The 24414-nt window shown below is 38.5% G+C and overlaps 2 protein-coding genes, 1 long non-coding RNA gene and 2 other non-coding genes across 6 annotated transcripts; 1 reads left to right on the top strand and 4 right to left on the bottom strand.

Annotated features, from left to right (window-relative positions):
* Window positions 1-77: 77 nt before the first annotated feature.
* On the bottom strand, window positions 78-3136 carry LOC130167598 (uncharacterized). 2 transcript variants are annotated; one of them, XR_008827313.1, is made up of 7 exons: window positions 3062-3136; window positions 2285-2472; window positions 1810-1890; window positions 1201-1310; window positions 644-810; window positions 301-372; window positions 78-209 (listed from the first exon to the last, which is right to left on the bottom strand). It is a non-coding gene; the product is annotated as an uncharacterized LOC130167598 (long non-coding RNA). The 2 variants fall into 2 exon arrangements; XR_008827312.1 differs by having other exon boundaries at window positions 644-779; window positions 3062-3076.
* Window positions 445-581, bottom strand: LOC130168821 (small nucleolar RNA SNORA15). Its single transcript, XR_008827747.1, has one exon. It is a non-coding gene; the product is annotated as a small nucleolar RNA SNORA15 (small nucleolar RNA).
* LOC130168820 (small nucleolar RNA SNORA15) lies at window positions 1010-1150 on the bottom strand. The gene has a single exon (XR_008827746.1). It is a non-coding gene; the product is annotated as a small nucleolar RNA SNORA15 (small nucleolar RNA).
* On the top strand, window positions 3074-6935 carry psph (phosphoserine phosphatase). The gene is made up of 6 exons (XM_056373936.1): window positions 3074-3179; window positions 4581-4724; window positions 4888-5022; window positions 5768-5913; window positions 6111-6259; window positions 6382-6935. The coding sequence occupies exons 2-6, from the start codon at window positions 4582-4584 to the stop codon at window positions 6490-6492; spliced, it is 684 nt and encodes a 227-aa protein (XP_056229911.1). The 5' UTR covers window positions 3074-3179; window position 4581; the 3' UTR covers window positions 6493-6935.
* Window positions 6936-13797, bottom strand: LOC130167596 (protein NipSnap homolog 2-like). Its single transcript, XM_056373935.1, has 10 exons — window positions 13671-13797; window positions 12905-13044; window positions 12763-12808; window positions 12224-12318; window positions 11593-11663; window positions 11343-11483; window positions 10124-10155; window positions 8701-8795; window positions 8361-8444; window positions 6936-8114 (listed from the first exon to the last, which is right to left on the bottom strand). The coding sequence occupies exons 1-10, from the start codon at window positions 13760-13762 to the stop codon at window positions 8050-8052; spliced, it is 861 nt and encodes a 286-aa protein (XP_056229910.1). The 5' UTR covers window positions 13763-13797; the 3' UTR covers window positions 6936-8049.
* Window positions 13798-24414: the final 10617 nt, after the last annotated feature.

Genomic DNA, 24414 nt, shown 5'->3' with positions numbered 1-24414 from the left:
AAGGTGTCAACTTTGTGATGCTTCTGAATTGTAATGCTCTTCCTCCAACAATTCTAAGCCCAATTACACAAGACCCGTTCTGAACAGTTATAAGAAGTTTATTATAAAAGAGAGAGGTACATTCACATCCACAACATCTTTAATAAAACTCATCCAAGGGCAGGGAGGGCGTTATTTTCTCGTACAAGATGCACCTTCCCATTATGGAGCTACGGGTGAAAAAAGCAAAAAAATGTAAGTTTTAAAAAGATCTCACAGCATGATAATAATTACTTTGATTTAACATTTTCATGTTCTTACCATGGGCGGAGTAGTTGACAAAGCTTTCCGACAGCCCTGCTTCAAAAGCAGACAGTGGTTGTGCTGCAGAATCTAGCAAAACAGAAGACAAATCAATCTAAAACCAAGAGGCAGAGCAGCAGCATCTGCAGTTCCCGAATGCATCATTGTACTCATTCCTGCACAGCTGGAGGAGGCTCAGAGCAGCACTCCTCCGGTCATTTAGCAGAAATGAGACGAGACTTTCGCATGGTGTCTGATTGTATCCACCACTGACCGGATGGAACAGAATTCGGCCATGCCTCAACTCCAACTCCAAACACATTGCGTTTCATTGTGTAACAGTGTGACTGCACAAACATACCATCCCCGGGCCATTCTTCACGGACTGGGCGTCAGTCGTAGCAACCTTGTTTCTTTGGGCCAGTGTGCGATGACCAGCAGTTTGACTGAGCGTCACACAGCCTGCACTTCTCCAGAGATAAACGTTTCAAAACATGCTGGAACAAAAAAAAGACAACAGAACAGAGGCTAGGAGATAATACATCATTTACACACACACACACACACACACACACACACACACACACACACACACACACACACACACACACACACACACACACACGAAATCACTCATTGTTCAACTAAATTATCAACTGAATAAGATATCTAAATAAATGTTGCAGCCTTGGATATACAGACTATCATATTCAAGCTGATAACATATTGCTGTATTCACTCTGACATAAGAATGAGGCACATGAACAGCACTATTCTCCTGTTGTTGAGTCAGTGTGTGAAACCAATAATTTAGCATGGTGTCTGACTGCATTTACTATTTCAAGAGTAACACAGAATTCAGCCATGCATTCAAAAACATGATTTTTTTTTTTTTTTTTTTTACTAACGATGAGTTACCTCTCCACGTTTCTCCTCCCGGCTCTATAAAGGATCAACAATCCCATCTTCACGCAAGGATCATCTGCAACATGAATCAGTTCCACGTCAGCAGCCGACACACCAGCTCCCTGACAGACAGGAGGTTAATTTTACACATTAAGCCCATATTTATGGTGTTGAGATCTATGACTAATAATGTGGATGTCACAGACATATGTGGGACTGTTTGGCCCTAGTGGAGGTATGCGCTCCACTGGGTGCCATTGTAGCTGCTGCTGCTATGAAAACATAATGGAGGCTGAGGAGCTGACAAAGACCAGAGGCCACATTTGGGCTGAAGAGATCTGTGTCCATACAAAACATGCAAAGAGTGGTTTTGACTCAAGAGCTGAACAGCTCAAAATCAAGACAATGGCCAAAGATTTATACCATTGCAAGCACTGGTGGTCTGGCTACAGAAAAGTCCATAGACCATATTCTTAACTCGACAGCCTGGGAAGCAGGCAAAATGCCACAATTACTTTCTATGAAATGTAGCTTTGCTTTGTCATTAACCTTCCTGTCTCCACAAACACAGCACACTTCCCCCCCTATGTAATGATATAGTGACTGTCTGCTCCTCCTCACCTCTGCCACATGGTCTGTATGTTTGAGGATTGGGGCTCCTCCATGATGAGTAGGTTGGAGGTCATTTCCTCCGAAGTGATCCTGTGATTTCACCACAAAACAGATGAACAAATATTTAACACAACTGTGAGCATAATCTTATTTATGTACACATTCAGAATGGCTGTCTAAGTTTCCCTGCAGACATCGGGGCCTTGAGCTATTCTTAGAATATGTTGCACTGACTGCACGACACACACTGCACGATTCACAGAAGCTTGATTTCTGTTGCAGACCACACTGAAACATCTGATCCATCCTAATAACATGTCCCTGCATTTACAGTGGCCTGTCATACCGTTAGCTAGACTCCTGCATGTGGACCACATGCTTTCTAGGCTACACAAGTTAACTTCTCCTCACGTGTATATCGTAAAGCTAATCGAAGACCTTTAGGCTGCTCACTGAAGTGAAATGTCCTGACGTTCAAACTCACATTTCCTTTGGACCCAGGTGAGGTTTTCCAGCGAACCAGGACAATCTAGAGCGACATCTTGTCCACGCTCCACACCGCGGCTACAACGTGGGATGTCAGCTGCCTTCCGTTCCTTCTTCTTCGCCTTGGGTTGCCTTCTTCTTCTGGTGTTTTGTGGCATTTTGCGCCCATTACTGCCACCATCTGGCCTGGAAAGTATTCCTAGAGTCATTTCTTTGGAGATGCCACCTTTTCTTTAAGATTGTACTTTAGTGTCCTACTTTTCCTCCAGTGTTCCTTTCAGTGTTTTCTAAAAATATTCCAGTTTTTTCATGATCCCACTATTACTGCTATCTGATCCTAATTTCAGATTTAATTGCATCTCAACCTGGTTATCTCAAAGGGCTTTTCCATTCAGCCCTGTGTGTGTGTGCGCGCGCGCGTGTTTCTTAAATGTCTTGAATGATATGTGAATGTGAAAAACACTTTGACAGCGCCACAATTATCCCAACTAATTTATTCAGCTGTGTATCTAATATTCCCCTCTCCTCGCTTTTAAAACAGTTTTAACCATGATTTCTTTTACAAACATATTTGCTTTTTTTATTTACAGCCTATTAACATGATGCCTTTAAGAACTATTCGCACTACACCCCTGTTTAAAATTAAATTTACTACAAGGATAGCAGATAAAATGTAACCCTGCTGAGACACATTTCATAGTAGCATATATTGGCCGTTAACTGACCGTTACTGTTGTCAAGGAATCGGACCAAAGGCTAGTGGGCGGTCCCTCACCGGCTTGACTGTGATTGGTTCCGCAGTGAGCGCTCCACTTCCTCATCGGTGAGCCCACAGAGAGAAGCTGGCTAATACTGGAGCTGCTGTTACTGCTGCATCGACGTTGCCCTTACCAGTAAGTACCAGAAGACAACCTGAGTATATTTAGTATATATAATGTTGTAAATAAATGTTTTTTAAGACACGAGCCTGGCCTGCAACATGAGTAGTTTCTCACACTGGACAGTTGAACAGGTGTTGAAAGCTCTAAAATCAAGAGAAGCTGACCACACCGGACAGGTAGCATCCTCTCGGGAACCGTTAACGGTCATTTGTAACGTAAAGCTGTGACACCGTTATGCCAGTGTTTTGCAGCAGCGAGCAACCGCAACGCAAGACCCGCAGAATCGGCTCGGTTGATCGGCTTTCATCGTCTTCATGTTTGTTGTGGGTTTCGCTTGCCAGCCTTAGTCCTCTGTAGTGTGTCTGGGGTGACGCAATACAGGCAGAGTATGTCCTTAACGGCCTCCAGTATGGTTTATTTAGGCAGATTGCTTTATGTAACCCATTTTTTCTCACATCAACGGACATGTGATTATTTGATGAGATGAGCTCCGTCGATGCAGAAACGTTTGCACATAGGTATTTCAGTCAATGGATGTGTTTGGATTGAAGACATTCACTGCATACAGGGCTTAGTTAAACAATGAAATCAGGCAGCTGCTCTGCAATATCACAGACCTCACGTTAAACCAGCAAATCCATCTCGGGACCCTGATAATGACAATTAGATTTGCTCTCAGATGACTTCCTTATGTTGCCACATCCTATTGATTTTAATAACAAAGTCAAAGAGATAATCCTTTAAAATGCTTCAAAGGTTTTATCCAGAAATGTAAGAAAGAAACTGATGTAAGTTGTAGCTTTTGTAGGGAGTGTCAGAGTGTCTGTGTCAGAGTGTTCCCACGACTACTTCTACTGTAGTTTTAGGACATTTTTATCTCTGTATTGTCTTCTTTATTCCTACTCCATAACTTTATTTTTCACGTTATTGATAATAATGTGTTGTTAATGAGCCAATTTTTTGCTGTTGTGTAGGCTGCTGTAATAATGCAATTCACCTGATCCATCCATCTATCCAACTGTTTTGGAGTAACATTTCTGTGGAGTAACAATTTATTGCTAATCATACCATTCATTTCAGAAATGTATTGTTTGGATTCACTGTTGATCATAGGAATTCCTCTTGCTCAGCTTTATTTAATTTGATTTATGTTTTCCATGTTTTATATTCATAAATCAGAATAACAAGCAAAAAGCCATTTTTCTGTGAGCTGATTTTTTACGTCAAACAATACATTTCATCTGTAGCTGAGTTGTTCACACAAGGTATTTTTGCACTTGCTGTTTACCTGCAACACCTAGTTTAATAAAGTTCTTTGAGAATAACAAATCTGTGCCATCAGACCTGTAATTCCTGTTGAACTGGTTCTGTTGTATTTGAGCCTCTCATACTGTATCCTTTTTTTCTGCCCAGCATGATGACTACACTTTCACAGACCAAGGAGCTCTTCAGGAGAGCAGACGCTGTCTGTTTCGATGTGGACAGCACCGTCATCAAAGAGGAAGGCATTGATGAACTGGCCAAATTCTGTGGTGTGGGGGATGCAGTCACTGAAATGTATGTGTATAAATGCTCTCAACATTACATCAAATGGGAAAACAAATACTTTTAAATTATTTATCTGCACTGTTGTACTGAAAGGAGAAGTTTCATGTTGATATTTGATGTTACTGGATTTGTTCCAGATGTTAAACCATGCTGTTTTACTTTCACATATCAGGACTCGCAAAGCTATGGGCGGCTCAATGACTTTTAAAACAGCCCTGACTGAGCGTCTTTCCATCATCCGATGTTCCAGAGAACAAGTGAACAAACTGATAACAGACCACCCACCTCAGCTGACTCCAGGTATCAGGTGAGCATGCCAACATTTTGTTTATTTGAGTAACGTAGTGACTTTGTATTCCACTCAATACGGAAACATTGGTTTTGGTCTTTGATTGGGGATTTAATGTCCACAAACTAATCACCTAAACTGACCATTTGTGCTAAACAATCCTATCCTCTGTTTATAAGGAAACAGAACTTGTTAATTGTTGTGGCCATTTAAGAACAGCAAGTACAATATTATTATACTATATATTATAGTATTTTGAAGTCATAGTCTAAAGTCATGGTCTCTGGAAGTGGTTTATACAAGAAAATAAAAAGCAGGTGATTTAGGCACCAAACTGTCCAACACAGGATGGCCATCCAGTGTCTGAAACTCTACAAAACACTTTCTACTATGAGCATAAATGAGCTGTCTGTTTGTATTTAACTATCATGGTTGCTGACATGGCAGACATTTTGTTGGCAGTTTATACACCTTCTTTATTAGGCATGAGACTAATGTCATCTTCCAAATATGAGAGTCCTGGCATTAAATGCTATGCATGTGTTTATCATTATAAGCCTGTCCTGCTCCTTTGTTCATATGCAAAGATGTGTAATTAATCAGATCCAGTCATAAACGTGTGGAATGATGGTTTGCTCAGATGTAGTTGATAGATGAGGCCTCTTGGTCCAAATGAGATCTTACTATTGCCTGTTACACAAAAATGTAAGAAAAAAATGCTTCTAATTTGAGTGTTGCTAAATGTCCATTTGTCTTCATCCAGGGAGCTTGTGGACCGTCTGCACCAGCGCAACATAAAGGTGTTCCTCATTTCAGGGGGCTTCCGCTGCATTGTTGAACATGTGGCCACTCAGCTAAACATTCCTCTGCATCACGTCTATGCCAACCGGCTCAAGTTCTACTTCACTGGTAAGAGCTGTTAGTGACTTTTCTCTGTTCTTACAAGAGTGGAGTTTTGTAATGACTATGAAACAATTCAGTACAAGGCCTGAATCCTCTACCTAATAATATCAAAAATGGCATTTTGTGTTTCCTATCAGAAATCTCCTGTCAGCTTGTTCTTTGGCATCATCCTACATTTCTTAATTAAATGATGTGTTTTCCAGGAGAGTATGCTGGTTTTGATGAGAGCCAGCCCACAGCTGAGAGTGGTGGAAAAGGAAAGGTCATCAGCATGCTGAAGGAACAGTATGGCTTCAAGACTGTTGTGATGATCGGAGATGGAGCCACTGATCTAGAGGCCTGCCCTCCTGCTGTAAGTGTTGCACCTTATGCTGTATGTTGTCAGTTTCAAGTGTGCACATAAATATTTGACAGCTGGTTAATACGCATATTGGAGCTACAGTGTGGTTAAAGTATTATTTCTTTCATCCTCAGAGTGCTTTCATTGGATTTGGTGGGAACGTTGTGAGGCCGCAGGTAAAGGAGAGGTGTTCGTGGTACGTTACAAGTTTTGGGGAGCTACTAAAAGAAATGGAGAAGATCTAAAGATGCTAAAAGAATAGTAACTACTAATTTTAACATTTTATATTTGCACCTAAGGGTGTGACTCTGATAGTTTTATCCAGAGCACATTTTTCCATAGACTTTTAGATTTTTATAATGAAAAATGTTTACACTAGTGACACCAATTTTACCTTCATGGGGATGTTGCCTTATTGATTTTTTTATACTAGAAGATACTACAAGAATAACCAAACACTGTCTATGTGGAGGGTTAAGAAGAAGATTTTAGTGTTTTTGCACTTTTTGCATCAAAGCCTTTAGGTAATCTAATACAGCTCCTGCATATAATGGCATGTGCAATGAGCATTAGAAATGTTTTAATTTTGTATAGGTACTAAGAACTGTAACCAGATGTGTCAGTGAGTGTGGTGACTTCAGTCCCGTGAAGAACGTCAGCATTAAAAATAAAAACGTGCTGCCAAAGATGTTGTTTGAACGACTTTATTCTGTGTTGGCGCTGCTGTCCTTCCCTCCACACTGTTTCCTATGATTCCATGAACGGAAAGACAAGATAAACATGCTTCCTTTCACAATAAAATCTCTGATATTACAGTATGCAGCAACATGACTGGCCTCTCAGCCAATGATAGATAACATTTATTATTATCATAGATGATAGTTATGCCCCTTTAAAACAGGTTAGATAAAAAGTTTTTAAAATCAGGCATGCTGTCTTCACAAGAAAAAAGTAGAAGCCATAGTTACAAACACAGCACCATGAAACATCAATATCACCATGACAGAGAACTCAGGAACATCTGGAAAAAGCAACTGAAAGGAGTAGTTTGCAAAAAAAAAAAAAAAATGTTCAATGTATAATGGACCACAATTATAAAATTCTGAGGTTTACATTTTACACCATGTTGTACTCTATTATCATCATCATCATCATTATTTGAGGCAGATATACAGTTTTCATGAGTATACAGAGGCTTTCTCTCACTTCACTCAGCAATGGCATGGCTTACATCTAAGTGCCACTTACTCAGCACATGTAGATAATACAAGTATTCCAAATTTACATTAAATAAATAAACAGCCACTGCATTGTGTAGTGAGCTTCAGCAGTACTATTTTTATTAATATCAGTTCCCACACTTACACTATATATAGCTGCTCGCCTTTTCAAGTAACTTTGGTTGGTTCTAAACTTAGAGATGAGTTCTCTTTATGGACCAGCGTTTAATGTGGTACAAGACGTTGGATGTAACGAACATCAGGAAGTTTAAATTGGCCAAATTTACTCATCCTGCCCCAGTACCCAAAAGAAAAAAAAAGAAGGTTGTCTGTTGTCAAGGGCTTTAAGTGGCTTGGACTTTTTTTAATTCCAAATACATGGTAGGCATTGTTACCTCCTCTGACTTTGTGACATCTTGAAGTATTGAAGCAAAGACAAAAAAAGAATTAAGGGAAAAAGAATAAGGGATGTTGTCTGGCAGCACTGTGACAGGAGGTTGAAACCATGATAGTAATGCTCTGGATGGATGTTAACATTCGAAAGGGTGCCACTTGATTTCAGCTTCCAGCTCACTTCTCACTTCACTGCAGCGGGGAAGCCTTCGTCGGGATCATAATCCTGGAATCCATATGCTGAATGAGAGGAACTGCAGAAAGGTGAAACAACAGATTTAGAACTGATTTAGTGTGTCCTCATAGTTTAAAGTCTGTTTGATATTGATCAGCTTCAACAGGGTCTAAAAGTGATAAAAAAAGTTCAGTATGTTGTTACTCAAGACAAATGATGTAAATGCCAAAAGAATGGAGAAAAAGACTTTGAAAATCTGCAGTGACACAAACATGAGTTCTCATCAGCACTTAGTGTTTGAAAAAGGATTTTATTTATCGCTCACCTGTGTAATACACCACCTCGTGCCAGCCCTCCTGCTGCCAGGCACCATTCCTCGTGTTTTCTCTGGACTGCAGGTCTTTGTAAGCTGAGATCAACAAATCACACACATGTATAACAACAATAACACAAATAACAGATATTTCTGGACATGTGGTTGCAGCAGAATTCAGATGTCAACATCTTTTGACCTTAAAATATACAAAGTTGTTGTGAAGGTTTTATGAAACACTTGCATGTATAAGTATTATTCTTGCAGACATGGAGCAACATGAATATTGAAGAAGCTAATAATTTTGACACTGTCAGCATGTAATTCTGCGAAAGCTGGTATTTGACCGTACCCCAGAGGTGATGAACCATATAGAGGTTGCCGATCTGTGAGAAAAACCCTCCCACAGCCTCTCTGTTGTGCTGGCGGTATCCAATGGCCCTGGCCCTGCAGACAAAAACAACTCCAGTCACAACACAGGCCAAAAACACCAAGGCTTCATCTGGCATAACAAAACCGGCCCTGCACGCACAAGATATTTGACCAGTCCTCAAACAAGGATTTCAACATCATCTTTGAATTTACTCTGGACTGTCTTTAATTTACACAATTACACTTTGTCTGTTTGGTAACATAAGCTGGATGGCAATTGTCTTCCATAACTGTGATTATCCTTTGCAACATTACGTCCAAACATTAGATGTGAGGCCATAACTTACTGTATGTATGTCTATGAATCTTAACACTGGCCAAGTCTATGTGAAATAAGTGGACTGAGGTGAGGGAGATGTTTAAAATCCATTACGCACTGTCCCAAAGCAAACATGCACTTATTCAAATCATAATCACTGTCTGGATACAAAACTATACAGCCTCAGTTCTTCATGTTGTTGTAACTTGAACTTGGATTTAAAGCCTTCAATTCCACAAATTATATTGAAATTGCCTTAAATTGCTTTACTGGCATTATCTGCATGACTACAGAGGTTTGTTCAAATTAAGCTTGGTTAAAGTAAACATAAACGCAAACATAAGAAAATAACCGGCTTTAGGAAAAGATGAACTTGTCTTAGCGTGGTCTTTTCATCCAACGTAATTTTTTCCCCCTATGATTATTTCAAATCACATCTATGCTTTTTTAAGGATGGAAACTTGAAAACTCAAAACAGAAAAGCTACTAGATATTATTCAGGGGTTTTATGTCATATTTTCATTTAAAATGGTGCACGTGATGCTTAGGGATCACTACAAATCTGTTAACTGGAAAAAGATATGGAAGATTTGACAGTATAAGTCAGTAGTATTTTTTGCAGCCAAAAACATATAGTGATATGTAATCCAGTGGACTTAGTAACAACTGAAAAAATGGTCATACAAGTACAAAGACCAACACAGAAATCCATTACAGAGCCATCAGAGGAAAAAAAAGTCTATGGTAAACTAAGTCGTGTGGAGAAAGCTCACATCTTCATTTTAATCAATTACAATCAACTGTGTTGCACAAACTGATAAATGCTGACCTGTTGGCTCGGTCAGACCATGCAGTGGATCCTTCCAGGCACATTATACACAACTATTACAGACACACATTTGCAGTGTACATAATATTGCACTTGATTTTGGGTCTTGGCTTGAGAGCATGACAGTACAGCTTCAAAATAGGGCCTCTCTGTGGAATAGCTCTTATTAATGACAGTGTGATGAGGAAGGTTTCATGTAGTGCAACTGTTCTGTAACTACAGTTCAGTGAATCAAATGAATTCAGGCTGCCTTACCAGTAATTACCCCACTCGATCATGGTTCCTGGCTGCAGGAAAGAAAACACAGGATTCTTTATTACATTAAGACATATATAATTCTGAGTTTTCCAAACTGCAGATGGGTATCACACTTTCTTCTTCTTTCCAGAATAAACGTATTAACACAAATGAGTGATAAAGACGTAACTCAGGTATTTTGTCATTGTGAAGATAAGCTGCAATAATAACTACGCCCGAAGGCTTCCTCAATCATTGTCTGGTGCTTAAGGCAACAAATGTCCTGCTGTTTCTAAGATGTAATCTGAGTCTGTGATGAGGGATAATAGCCTGCATTCATCACGTGTCCCAGGGAGCGCTTATCTAGAAAGTTTTGCCTTACAAAGTACGACTTAAATCTGCAACTGGCGGAGGGTGTATCAAGCATTACGTTGGACTAAGACTGATTTCAATCCAACCATTGATCCAGGCTAAAGTCATGTGCCACTGGATTGCCAATTTCAGCGAGGAGTCCATAAGTAGGTATAAATTGTTTATGAGTGACCCGGTTGGAAAAAAAATAGCACAAGTGGAGACTGTCCACCACCACTGTCATCCTGACGGGGTCGTTACATGTTATACGGTATTCCTGTGAGGGTGGAGGCAATTTAGAGGTCACATAAGTAAAGCATGTGACCAGGAGATCATCCGTTTAAGTGGGAAAACGTGAGCTAGGAAAGTGAAAGAGTAATGTTCCCCCTTCCTGCAACAACATGCTGTGCAGATGACTTTTAGCCTTGAACCAAGTGTACACTTCACAATGTGAAGTTAGGATGATGCGAAAACCGAGTGATTTGTCAGGTGGATATATTATGTGTACAAAAGTTTAGAAAAAGATTCAGATCATGAGCTCCATCATTTAGATCGTAATGAAAGTCCTTTATCTGAACCAGCAGTCTAAAGATAGAGGGTGTTGTATGTTTTACAGATTGGTAAAGCCCTTCGAGGCAAATTTGTGACTTTGGGCTGAATAAATAAAACTGAAAATAAAGAGAAATTAACTTAGTATAAGCTGTTACATCCATGTGAGTTTTTTAAGTTTAATCAGTGTTTGGGTTTCTTGGTAGAAGAGCTGATTATGTTTCGTAAAGCAAAGGCGTGGGCCAAATCAGACATGAGGCATGACTTAGCTCATAAATCTGTCGCTATCATCAACTACACCGCTAATGATAAGATAAACCCTGGCTCTGGTACTTACCCTGAGCTGGTAGGACCTGAGCTCATAGATGTTGGGGCCCTCTCGGGGTACAGGCTCGTTCCAGAAGCTGAACTCCAAGAGAAGCTGGTTCCTGCGAGACAACAGCATCTTACCCCGCTCCTTCCTGTACGCCGTGAACTCCTGCCAGTGGACGGACACCAATCGATAAACTTTACTTGGACTGATGGCTCTCCGACTAAAGCGTTATACACAGGTGACACAAACAAGATGCTTGCGAAGGAGTCTTTACCTTGTTCTGTCTGAGCTTGTTCATCACCTCTGTTAGAGCGGGGTATCCACCTCTGTAACGCCACAGGTGAACTACAGAGAAAGCAAATATATTAAAAGCAGGATCATTAAATAATATAATTAAAATAAACATTACTCCAGGCCTCAGACTCTGTGTACTCGATTTGTCTGAAAGTGCTGCTACATCTTGATAATTAAAGATCGTTAGGGTTAGGAGGAAATTCACAAGAAGTGTTTGTTAGTCTGAACAGGTTATATCATTATTATGTTTCATGGATATCTGGCTTGGTGGATAAGTCTTGTTTGTGTTTTGTTCACTATCAAGCCAATAATTCTGTAATGAATCGTACTTCTGGTCAATAAATAATGCAATAATTCATGTAATATAACGTAATTGTGCAACAAGAATATGAGAAATACTGACCCTGGAAATCAGGAATGCTCATTTAGGGTGGAGCTATAGCTTCTACAGGTTTAAAAATACAACAACTTTTAACCGGATACATACATCATAAATTCCTAATAATCATACTTGCATGAGGACGGATATATAGTATAGCATGCCTGCTGATTTGAAAACAGTGCAGACCCCTGATCTGTTATACAGCAAATGTTAATACTAGTAATCCTACCAGCCTGGTCTTGTTCTCCATACCAGGTATTCCAGGTTCCCACTAGCTCACAGGGGTAGTACTTATCAGCATGGATGGAGGGCAAAACATCCTCACTGTGATGAATAAGAAAACAAATTAATTTCAGCTGGACACCTGGATCAAATACTGAAATACAGCACATAGATTATTAGTGCATTTGACACTGGATTCATATCTGCAGTCAAGTCCCCTGAAGAAGTTATTTTCCAACTACCAAATCTAAATAACAATCACATGTTTTCTGGTCATATGTTTTCTGTTTAATGTTGCGAGTCCCAAGTTAGTCCCTAACTACAAGCAAATGGCCTCCTGGCATCTTAGGTATGAGCAAGGTTGGTCGGACCACCTCACAGGAATAGACTGCTCCAGACTATTTTTACTCAATACTGCACAACGCTGTACTTAGGTTGTCCTGATCTCACACTACTACTGTTGACACTACATCTGCTGAACGAATTAACTGAATTAATGTTAATGAAAGTATACGTGATTTGACAATAATGTGAAATAACACTCACCAGAGTTTGTTGTATGCTTCCAGGCACTCTGGTTTCACATTGTGGACTGAAAAGAAAGTTTGTGTTTGAAAACAATCTCATCATTATTTTAGGCGTAAGGGTTTGTCGTGGTTTAAGTGTAAATATAGAGAAAGCAACTTACACTGAATTTTGTAGAGGTTACTCTCCTCATTTTTGGTCAGTAGGTTGGAGTGAGCATCTTTCCTTGGATCAACCTTCCTCACAAACAGTGATTTAAACCAGCTGTCCTCCCGGTTTCTGCTGCTTGATGTTGCAAACCCTCTGCAAACACAGACATGTCATGATGATCAACTGCATGAGTTTGAGAAAGTCTCATTCCTTCTTTGTGTCTTTGCATGTGCAATTTATTTATTATGAATATGGTTACACTTTAATTTGAAAGCTGTTGTAGGACAATATTTTACAGTAAGCTAATCAAAATACAGACCGAGCTTGACATGTCCGCTCCTCTGAGGTACATAACACACACACAATGATAGTGATGTATATGAATTACTGCAGGCAACAGTATGTAAGAGTATGGCTCATATAAAGCACCTATCAGAGGGCAGACACATTCAACTTGGCAATAAAGATAAAGTATCAAATTGACCTTGAGCATTTGAGATGCTCACTGACAAAAGATGACAGAAACTTGTATTCTTTCACCTTCACCAGGAAACACGCGTAGCGTTAATCTGAAATACCCCGGAATAAATAATGTTAAAGTGCAGTTTCTGGTTTAAGTTAAAGCTTAAGGCCACTGAGGACTGGCTAGCAGTTAACGGGCTAGCTTCCCCAGGCTCATCGTAGCCACTTCAGAGACCTGCTGATAAAAAAACACACAACAGCCAACTACAGACAGCACACCCGTAAACACTGAGCCCTGCACACTGATGACCGCCCACCTGCTCCAGAGGACAAGCTGTCCGGCCGAGTGGGCCCTGCCCTTAGCCCGAGCCAAGCCTCCGCTGACTCTCTGAAGGACTCCAGTCGCCATCTTCAACTGTGCTAGTGTACACAGAGCAGAGGCTGGTCCCACCCCTGACCGCCAGGTGGTGCTGCTGCACCGCAGCGCTCTGATGACCTGTGCCCGTGTTTGTCAGAAAGGTAACATGTTAGGCAGAAGTGAAAGGTGAAAAATTAAATACTACACTTTTACTCCTTCTCACAAACTTAATATTAGAAACTACTTATATATACAAATTAATAATTATAATGATAAACTATACACACACACACACACACACACACACACACAAACACACACACACACACACGCACACATATATATTAATAGGTCTTTCTTTTCTCTCATTTTGACATGAGTCATTTAATATTTTACATTCTTCAAAGTAGCCACCATTTATCTTGACAGTTTTGCACAATATTGGCATTATCTTGACCAGCATCATGATCTAGTCACCTGGAATGCTTTTCAATTAACAGCTGCAAAGTTAATTAGTGGAATTACTAGCCTTCTTAATGTGTTTGAGACCATCAACTGTGTTGTGTTGGTAGTGTTGGTATATAGTAAATAGCCCTATTGGACAACTGCACTATTCTATATTATACTGGATCTCATGAGGACTGTCCCAGGGAAGGAAGACCTTACCTCTGCTGGAGGATAAGTTCATTAGAGTTACCAGCCTCAGAAAACACCAATTAACAGTGCCTCAGATTAGAGTCTAAAATCCAGGTAGCAGACACATATCAACATCAGCTGTCCGGATGAGACTTCGTGAATCAGGCTTTCATGGTCAAATTGCAGCAAAGAAACCACTACTGAGGGAGAACAGAATTGCTTAGGCCAATAACAAAAAAATCCCACAAGGAAACCAAAAATGTCCTGTTGTTGTTTTCAAAAAACAAGAAAAATAATTAAATAAAATAGATAAGTAAATAAACTGTAATGGTATTGAGACTTCTCACAGACCCTTAGCAGGAAAAGCACAGGTGTTACTAATAACATTAACGATAACTTTGTTCTATTTAAGTTCAACTGAACCAGCTAAATGGAATTCAGCCCTCTTTAATTTTATTATTTACACCTGTGCTTTTCCTACTGTGATAAAACATTCAGAGAAATTGCCCTTGTTTTGTTTTCAAAGGTATGATGAGAGAACTCCTCAAACTCTCTTGTTGAGATGTCTCATATTATAAAGGAAAACATTTTGAGACTAATGTGAAGATTTATAATGTGTGTGGAATTGTTTAGTTGAGAGAATAATATTGAGATACTGTGACAGGTTAATTTTCTGACCTTAAGGCAGAATTCATCTCTATAATAACATTGATGAGGATGGAAAGATTTTGTTTTTTATTTAACTTGTCAAAGCAGGGGAAACACAGGTGTAACTAATACAAATAATGATGGGTCTGTTTTATTTGTTTAAATCATAAAGCCAGGGCAATGAGCCAGCACAATATTGCAACCCTGGAGGTAGATCACCTGACTTTTATTACGGTTATTAATTACACCTGTGGTTTTCCTGCCTTGACATCATAATGTCTGCAGTGATTCAAGCCTATTGTTTCAGCCCTGTCAGAGGCTGGTCCCACACAGTGTTGTCTCTAAGTGTATGTCTGTAGTGCATCACATCCAACAATAAATTATCCTCAGCTGACATCTCTAGAAAAAGGTCTGGGTCTCTGACAGATGTAGGGCCCCCCTCGATATGAAGACAGGTGGGAATCCCTCCCTTCTGTTGGCCTTTATACAAAGTACAGTCCAATATAGATTAATATAATGTATCTATATAATACCTAAGTGGTATGAAACACTTCAAAATTAGAGAAAATGGTAAAATATAAAACAATAGTGACATAACCTGTGAATGACATCAAATATAAAACCATATACACAGCGAAACTACAATCACTAATTTGCAAACTTCAAGGTCATTTCTAGAAAAGTAGTGATAGCATCAGTAATGACATAAATGAGGAAAAAAGGTCTATAAAAACTTATAACTCAAGGTGAAATTAAACTCAGGGTTCATGGCAGTCTAAAACCCAAACATGCTGCACCGTTCGAACAGGAGGGGGCACTACTATTCAATTCATGGCCTAAGCCCCTTGCAATTTTAGACCCCTAGACCACCGACATGACACAAACCTGACTGTAACTATACAATGATCATTTCTGGAACCAACAGAAAACAATGCAAAAGTGTGAAAAAAGATCAATGTTACCACATGCTCACGTCTAAGACATTACCTACCAGTGACTGGTAAAAGTAGCTGTTGTCAATAGTGCATAATAAATTGCAGATTGAAATGCATTTGCAGAACAGACGTACAGGTATGGATCCAACATATCGTTGAAAATAAGACCTGTGATTCCCAACCTTGTTGTCTATTGACCTCTTATATGAAATCTGTTTGTAGTTGTGTTTCAGATGTCTATGAGGTGTTCCACCAAAGAGAAACATTTACCCTATAAACCTCTCACATGTTTTCATTTCAATAACTGTTCAAATTGTCCAATATTTGACTAGAAATACAGATTAGAGAAAAGTCCAAAAACTGAAAACAGATTTGTGTATCAGAACTTTGTTTTTTCTTCTTTCCACTGCCATTAGTCATTTCATAACCTTTCAGATTTATCTTGTGACCCCTTGGAGGGGCTTGAGTGCTAGGTTGGAAACGCCTAAACTACCTAACCATATAAAGCAGTTAAAACTGGCTCCATTAATTAATTAGTAAATTATCAGGATACTTTAAGCATATTTAGCTGCCAATACTTTGACTTAAGTATTATTTTAAATGCAGGACTTTAACTTGTAAATGAGTATTTTTACAATGTTGTACTGGTACTTTTACTTCATTAAAAGATCTGAGTACTTCTTCCATTACTGCATCTAACAAAAGCCACTAAACTTGGCACATTTTCTTTACAAATTTGCCTCTTTTGCACAGTAACATAAGAAGATAATTCTTGTGGGGCATTTTATCCTTATTATTAAATATGGCTGAAAGTAATTGATGAAGTTAATTTTTGTGTTTTTTGAGGCCTCGGGGAAGAGCACATCAGGTCTGTGGGATCCAGTTGCACATGGATGATGGAGAGGGTGATGGGAATGCAACCATGGAGGAATTCGGTACAGTTGAAATTGATTACTTACCACCTACCCGCGACTACTTACCACCAAAGGAATTCAGAAACTATGGAGGGATTTGTTCTAAATCCAAAGACATGAATCACAAGGGAGTGTTTTCTTTGTGAAACGTTTTTGAATAACAGAAGGCAAAATGTGGATATGTCTGGGAATTCAAAATATGATTGAATTCACTGAAATTTTGCTCTTTTCATAAGGAATATAATCAAGGTGGTTGATGTTGAGTAGGAAACATTTTAACACACTGCACATTTTTCTCATATTATTTGATTGTGTATTTCATTAAAACTTCAGCAACAGCCGTGAACTTCGGTGTTAATGTAATGTCCATTAGTGCTTGTCTGCTTTGGATATCAGCACACTACAGTTGCTATGATGTCATTATTAACCCGAATGACCTGATCTGTATTTTTAATGAACTTAGTTGGATGTGGAATATTTTCACAATGGGCCCTGTTTTTTTTAATGGAATAAGTGAGACCAGTTTTTTACATAGAGCAGCTATACATTTACTGTACTTCATTACTGGTATAATGTATGTATACTGTATGTATGTATGTATTTTGTGGAGCCTTATCAAGCCTTTTTTTTTACATCAGAGACAGGAAATCTCTCATTTATAATTCTTGCAGAAGTCAGTGGTGTTTTTTTCTTTTAAATGAGGATCTTACAGTAAGTTCACATCTTCATCTGGAAGCATCTTCTGTCATAATTTGCCAGTTATCTTACCATCACTGTCATCACTGTCACCTTAAACCTTAAATTACTATAAACACACCTTAAAAACCTGCCAGTTTTCCTGACTTCATGTTGCTCAGTGAAAGTATTCTGAAATAGTTACAAACATTCCTAACTCAAGGTCCACCTACCAGCTTTTTGCAGTGCTTGTCTTCATCAGCAAATGGAGCTGTTATGACTTTATCTACAGCAATTGTAGGACCTCTTGTCTATGTTGGCTTAAAAGTGAGGCATGAAAGCTCATTCTTGAACTTTGAAATAGTCGTTTGCCAAAACAAACCCAACTCAAGGTGTACTTTGTAGTTTTTTACAGAGCTCCCAACTGTATCACACAAAAAAGTTTCCATTTCCGAAAAAACTGAGCAACCTTCAGACCATGTGATACTGTTGAAAGATTTCACAAAGGACTCCATTTCCAAAGTCAAGAATGAACTTTTATGTTTAATTCAAATCTAACTATATGGGGTTCAAAAGTCTAAGTCCTGGTTTGGTGCTTCCCTGCAGCTCTAAAATCAATTACAATATACTCAGATTTCACTTTTGGATACTATGAATTTCTCTAAACCAAGGCTTTGAGAGGAACAGCTGTGAAAACAGCTGATACGAATCCTCCTCTAATGCACCAGAAAACCATGGATGCCATTTATCAGAGAGTTTAGAAATATATAAAAAAAAAAGTTCTTTGCTTAACTCTCTTGAACCCACATGGCTAAATCCCTCAACCCAGCCCCTCGTATACAGTATGTCCTGGGTGGATCTTCAGCAAATTGAATATCTTCTAGCCAAATTATCTAACCGGCTGTCTTTGCAGTTTCCCTCTCCCTCCTCTTATTATCTTTGGCTTTATTATGGACATGCTTGCTGTTAAAAGCTCTCCAAGAAATGCTGTTGAACTTGTGAGAAAATGCTTAGGACATATTGTTTTTGGTCTTCAATCCTTATCTTGTCTAGGTACTGCAGTGAGTAAATGCAGCACTGCTGCACACAGTGGCACTAAAACATTTAAAATGTTTGATGTTTAGTAGATTAATATCCTGGAATAAGTCTGTGTTTATATTTCAATAAAATAATATAGATAAGGAAATGACCATTTTCCAAGAATGACCAGAGTGTGCCCAATCTTAAATATTCTGGACCGATAAATTGATGATTGATAGACCAGGGTGACTCAGGCTCAAAACAGAAATGGACAGAAAGCTCTTTCAAAGTTGCATATTGTGCTGTACAGTATATGTGAAGAATTTAGTGGGGCTTTAATGCATTTGAAATAAAAAATTATTATATTTTTTGTTTTTTGATTTCATATTGTGTGATAAGCATTAGTGTGATTGTTACTGTAATTGAAAATTAAATACACTGACCTACACTGTGTAATGAAAAGGGCTAAATGCAAATGACCTTGCAATTGCAACTTTAACTCTCCTCATGTAAATAAATTTTAAAGCAACAAAGAAGAGTTATTTTGTGTCCAGGATTTTGAAAACACTTTATATAGATTCCCACTGGTTATGAACAACAGAATATTACAGCTGCTGTGCAACTGCCCTATTGGCCAGCTATTTCACAGCCATGCAACTCACTGAAAGACTGATGATATTATTTACACAACCTAATAACTGAGGAAAAGAGCCATTACTTATGAAGGCAGAGTCAGAGTAGGTGACATAAATGAAAACTTAAGTGGAGCCACACAAGGGCAAGTCCTACCCCAAAGCACAGAGTGTTGACACTTGAAATTATACAAAATAGGTGCAAAGTGAAATCACTTGCTGGCATTGTCGAAATCCACTTCTCTATGGCAAATTACTTTTTACAATTTAAAAATGTGTCCTGCCCTGTTAGGTTCAAAGTCATGTTGATTAATTTCTACAAAAAAAACACATAAAACATACTATAACTTATAATATTTATCACCAGTATATTTATCAATAATATACTGAGGGTACATCTGAGATTTAACCTTTGTATTTGGCGGTGGAGCCTCCTCTGTCTGCAGTCTCTGGCTTGTGTGATGTGTTTTATCAAGCTGATCCCTCGATCAGCGTTTGAGAATGGACAGAATGGGGTCCTGGGAAATAAAGGCATCCTGTGTACTTAATGTGGTATTTCATGACGTCGGACTCTGTCTATTATTTCTCTCTCAGCTGCTGCAGCATTGCGCTCCCTCTCTATACAATAATACTCAGACATAAGGTCAGACGTGTGAATGAAAAATTAAGTGGGCAGTGCTCAGGGCCAAGAGTAAGATTTTTAAGAGGGCGAGAGCAGCCTTCTTGAGCCAGGTCTTCTTTCACCTATGAGGTGTTTCTCTGGAAGCAATTTAGCCTTTACATCACATCTTAAGACACACAGACATGTATACACAGATTACAGCAGTATTTTTATTATACATAACAGGGACCAAGGTCCATCTACTGATTTTAATTGTTGAAATTGAAATGGCAGAAAAAGAGCATGGTCTGTTTTCCCACTGCTAAACGGTGGGCATATGTGAGAGAACGCGATTTTCGGGATTTGATGGATGAATGGCAGGCCTAAATATTTTCTCTCCTTTGTCCTGATGTGGTATTTCAGACCATATGTTTTCTCATGATTTTCTTGGGAAAGGTTGACAGTTTACTATAATTAAATCAATCATTATATCAACCGGCCCATTGCAATTGGAAAAACAAAACTAGTATCTGTTCAGGCATATATGTTTCTTGCCAAAACAAAGGCACGCAAATGCTTTATATTCTTTCAAAGAATATTATAAATGGACTATATCACAATAAAATACAATGATATGTAAAATATTTCTCACAGTTGAGCATCCTGGATTCTTTCCTCACAGAAAAATGTGCCATTAATCTGCAGCTATATCTGCTGTCATATCTGTAGAGTCATTCATTCATTTTCCATATTTCTTTTTTCCTCTTCAGGGTCACAGGGGGCTGAAGCCTATTACTTTTATTACAGCAATGACCTCATAGCCCCATGTGGATGAGTGAAGTTCTATCTATCTGAACAAATAACTTATCTGGAAACGGTTGGTTATGCATATGGATGGCTCATCATGTGATATTGATGCTTTTTCAGTTATTGAACTTCACTTTTACTACTTCCAACATTTTAATAGTTATAGAGATTTTTTTTTTTAAATTCGCTCTCTTCAGAGGGATTAGAGTTGGCTAAACTGTCTGAGATATATAAATTGATGAATACGTTTCATAGAAGCTGTCACATAAAGTCAAGTATAAGAGCTAATGTCACACAAATGCATCATTTTCTTTTTGAAAGATAAATACAAGCCTGTGCTGAAAGCCTCTTTCCTGCATCTTGCTGCTCTCTGCCTGGACATCTTCGCCTTTCACCTTCCTGGCTGAGGAGGTTCAACATATCTTCAACATATTTACCATCAACTTACAATAGCTGGGAGTCAAAAATACATGACGTCAGATCCGTTATGGGACAGATCACTTCCACTTCAGTATCATTCTAATTGATATCTATTTTTAGCTTTAACTGGGCAAGCTTGCTTGTCCTGCCACTGATTTACATTTACTCATTTGGCAGATGCTTTTATCCAAAGCGACTTTTGTGCTGTAAGCCACAGGGGAGTCTGTGGAAGTTTGGAAATGTCTTCAAAACAGTAGTAAGTTTGTCTGTTTTGTGAACCCGGTGGTTAGCTACGGAGGAGGAACAAACTGGGGCTAGCACCTGCAATCATGGCTAACGGTAGAAAATGGTTAACCCCATTTGAACAGTACAAAAGAACCAGCAAATTAGTTGCAGCTGTGTCTAAAATTGTTTAAAAAATGGCTCCACCTCAGCCAACTACAAGGGTTAAATACTAAACATTAATGCATTTACTGGTAGGCTAATATTAATAATTGTATATTCATAAACATCTTCATAAACATCATCAGACTGCACACACGTCATACTATTTTTGGTATTCATCACTAAAGATGAGGTTAGGGCGAGGTAACAGTCAAAAGTATGAATTTCGAGGTACAATGATGGTCCGTTTTATCTCACCAAACTCCACAGCAGTACAACTTGGACCTGCAGCAGTAAAGGTCAGACATGAGCGCTCCCTGTATGGATGACTTTGGCAGCTACTTTTGAGGTAAGAGACCCCATGCTTAATCGTATGCCGCACAGATGTGATGTTGCATTAGGGTTGCACTTGCACTTTGAAACTGGAAGTAGCAAACTTTTTATTTTCTTCATTTTTGATTTCTGCACATTCATGCTGTCAAAGAAAACATGGCACTCTGTGTTTCCTTTGGCTGTTAACAAGCACCAGAAACCAAAGAAGAGCAAATCTGGCTCATGGAAGTGAACTTCCTACAGAGCTCTGTAGAAATTATGGCTTCTGAAAATAGCTATCTTGTTTAATTAGGTTTTTTGCAGGAAAAGCCCAATAAAGTTTTTTTTTTTGCAAGGATATTAATAGAATTTGATGGAAAAATCATGCAGAAATTTATATTATTATTATTATGACTGATGTTAATACTAAAATTGAATTGCACCTTTTACAAACAGGAACACCAGTAATATGTAATAAAAAAATTCACATAAAAATTGAGTCAATGAATCTGAGAAATTTTTCATCTTTGCAATAAAAGGCAGGCGCATGGCATTACGAATGTTGGAAAATATTCCAAGATCATCCTGTTAGTTATTAAACTGGCCATATTTCTTTAGAAATCCAAACATTCTGATGCCAGAAACAAGCACAGTATCAACTTTTGCATCCTTTGACCATCCTTTGTCTTATACCTGTGAAGAGAACAACCCTTGGTGTGTGTGTAATGAGCGGCGTCACTGATGCCACATCCAGGTGCTGAATCCACAATTAGGGCATTGAAAGTTGACTATATGAACAGAAAACCCTCTAATACATCCTCCTTTATTTTAGTATTGCCATGAAGTGATGGTTTATAGTTAACCGTTATTGGACCCCAGAGGATGCATAATGCCAGAATCTTGAGAGCTTCTAGTTTCTATAGACTCCGTTCATCATTGCTGAGATAGTGGGTGACATGCAACAGAACGTGACAGTCGTGGGAAGGTAGACATTGAGTAAAGGGTTCAAAGAATTGATTGCAATTGTAGGAATTAGAAATATACAAAAGACTTACCTGTTTTTCACACAGGTATCTGCAAGGCAGTGATAGAAAATGGATTAGCAAGAAGAGTCTTAACAATATTTATGATTTTGTCATTCAATATTATTTCCAGGTAAATTAAGATTTCCTGTTTTTTTAGGACCTTCCATCCTGTGATGCTATTGTCAACTTTTGTTAAAGTGAACCTGACATGACAAAAGTTTTCTTTAAGACCAGTTTTCTTTACCAAGCAAACCCTGAGTGTGTTATTCTTATTTTAACAGAGAGTTATTACTAGCATTTTTGATTAGCTTTTTAGACAACTTTAATACGAACAACTTAGTCAGACAGGTTACATTGACTGTGCAAATATTGAACCACAGTGGTTCAGTAAAACAGCTGAAGTTAAACCATCGCTGTCTCTGTTGTTGTCATCCTGACATGTTTCTGATCTGTGTTCTCCTGTAGTTATAATCTTTCTTAACTCAAATGCAGCATCAGACATGCTCTAAACAGATGGCATGCTGGGTGGTTCTTGTAGCCTAACTGCAAGATAAGGTGTTGGGTGATAGGATGCACATATAAACAGGCAGGCAGAGTGATAAATGTAGAAGTGCAGTAGGAGTGCTATATTGATACTTGATGATACTGACATTTCTACTGGAGTGGAAAATTTCAGGCTAAGAATTGACTGTTGTGAGACAAGGCTTCTAATGACAGCTAGAAATCAAAACTAATATGGTAATGGTAATTGTTCTGAATGTTACTTACAGTTTTTTTGTCCATATTTATAAGTATTTATTTAAAAGCAATTTATATTGAAGGCACGTGCAATATACACTGTGCTATCAAAAACTGTAAGACAGATGTGTTGCCACAGGTGCTTAATAGAGGCTTCACTTATACTGACGATACTTACAAAATTATTTTTGTATGATTAAAAATCCCAGTATTACCGAGCCAGTGTCTGTTAAAATATTCTGATTTGATTTTTTTTTTTTTAATCCAAGATGAAAAAGCTAAGGACAGAAAATGAGGTTAATGTTCGAGTAATATTCCAGCTGCAAAATAGTTGAATGATCTTTTGTGAATTCCATGTGTAATGGCACTGGATCAATATCTCTTGAGAGGACCACAGTTTTGTACCATATGTGAGCATGGATGACAATAACAGGTAGATCATAGAGTGCGTGACGTTAAAAGGAGAAAACCAACCTGCATCTTTAACTTAACCCTCAATCAACACAGTGTAAAACTGGTTTCATGTGGCAGAATATGCAGCTGTGCTTCACCCTAATGTGTGAAATAAGCATAAGAATACTGTCAATCATTCCATGCAGTGAGAAATGCCACTTTACATTAGGTCTTATAAAACTAGTTAGTGTGTAGTCAACAGTAACATGAATTTATATGTTATACCAGTCTTTGTTTGAAATCTGCCTGAAAGAGTTATTGTAAGAAACTGAATATGTATGTGCCAGTTAAACTACACGTAATGCATATTGTTTGTGTGCTTTTTCTTTTAAATTTTTTATAATAGTATGTATATGTATGTCATTTTTTAGATTGTTCACAGGTGAGTCTCAGGAAACATGCTGAGACGCCTCATGCTTAGCTCCTAGTTCCTTATTGTTATTACCATCGATATTTATCAAAGTTTTATAAGACACCATGTTACCTTTCACTCAGCCAAATGT

This window comes from Seriola aureovittata, chromosome 4, assembly GCF_021018895.1.
Source record: "Seriola aureovittata isolate HTS-2021-v1 ecotype China chromosome 4, ASM2101889v1, whole genome shotgun sequence".
Classification (NCBI taxonomy): domain Eukaryota; kingdom Metazoa; phylum Chordata; class Actinopteri; order Carangiformes; family Carangidae; genus Seriola; species Seriola aureovittata.
The sequence above is the reverse complement of the archived record's forward strand: the minus strand, read 5'-3'. Positions and strand labels throughout refer to the sequence as shown.

Bases quoted from the DNA above. Each gene is read 5' to 3' on its own strand.
- LOC130167596 (XM_056373935.1), bottom strand. From the start codon at position 13,762: ATGGCGACTGGAGTCCTTCAGAGAGTCAGCGGAGGCTTGGCTCGGGCT. The intron at 11,484-11,592 runs GTAAAGACTCCT...GTCCACTGGCAG, and splicing joins ACAAGCTCAGACAGAACAAG to GAGTTCACGGCGTACAGGAA. The intron at 8,796-10,123 runs GTAAGGCAGCCT...TTTTGTCTGCAG, and splicing joins ATCGAGTGGGGTAATTACTG to GGCCAGGGCCATTGGATACC.
- psph (XM_056373936.1), top strand. From the start codon at position 4,582: ATGATGACTACACTTTCACAGACCAAGGAGCTCTTCAGGAGAGCAGAC. The intron at 4,725-4,887 runs GTATGTGTATAA...TTCACATATCAG, and splicing joins GGGGATGCAGTCACTGAAAT to GACTCGCAAAGCTATGGGCG. The intron at 6,260-6,381 runs GTAAGTGTTGCA...TTTCATCCTCAG, and splicing joins TAGAGGCCTGCCCTCCTGCT to AGTGCTTTCATTGGATTTGG.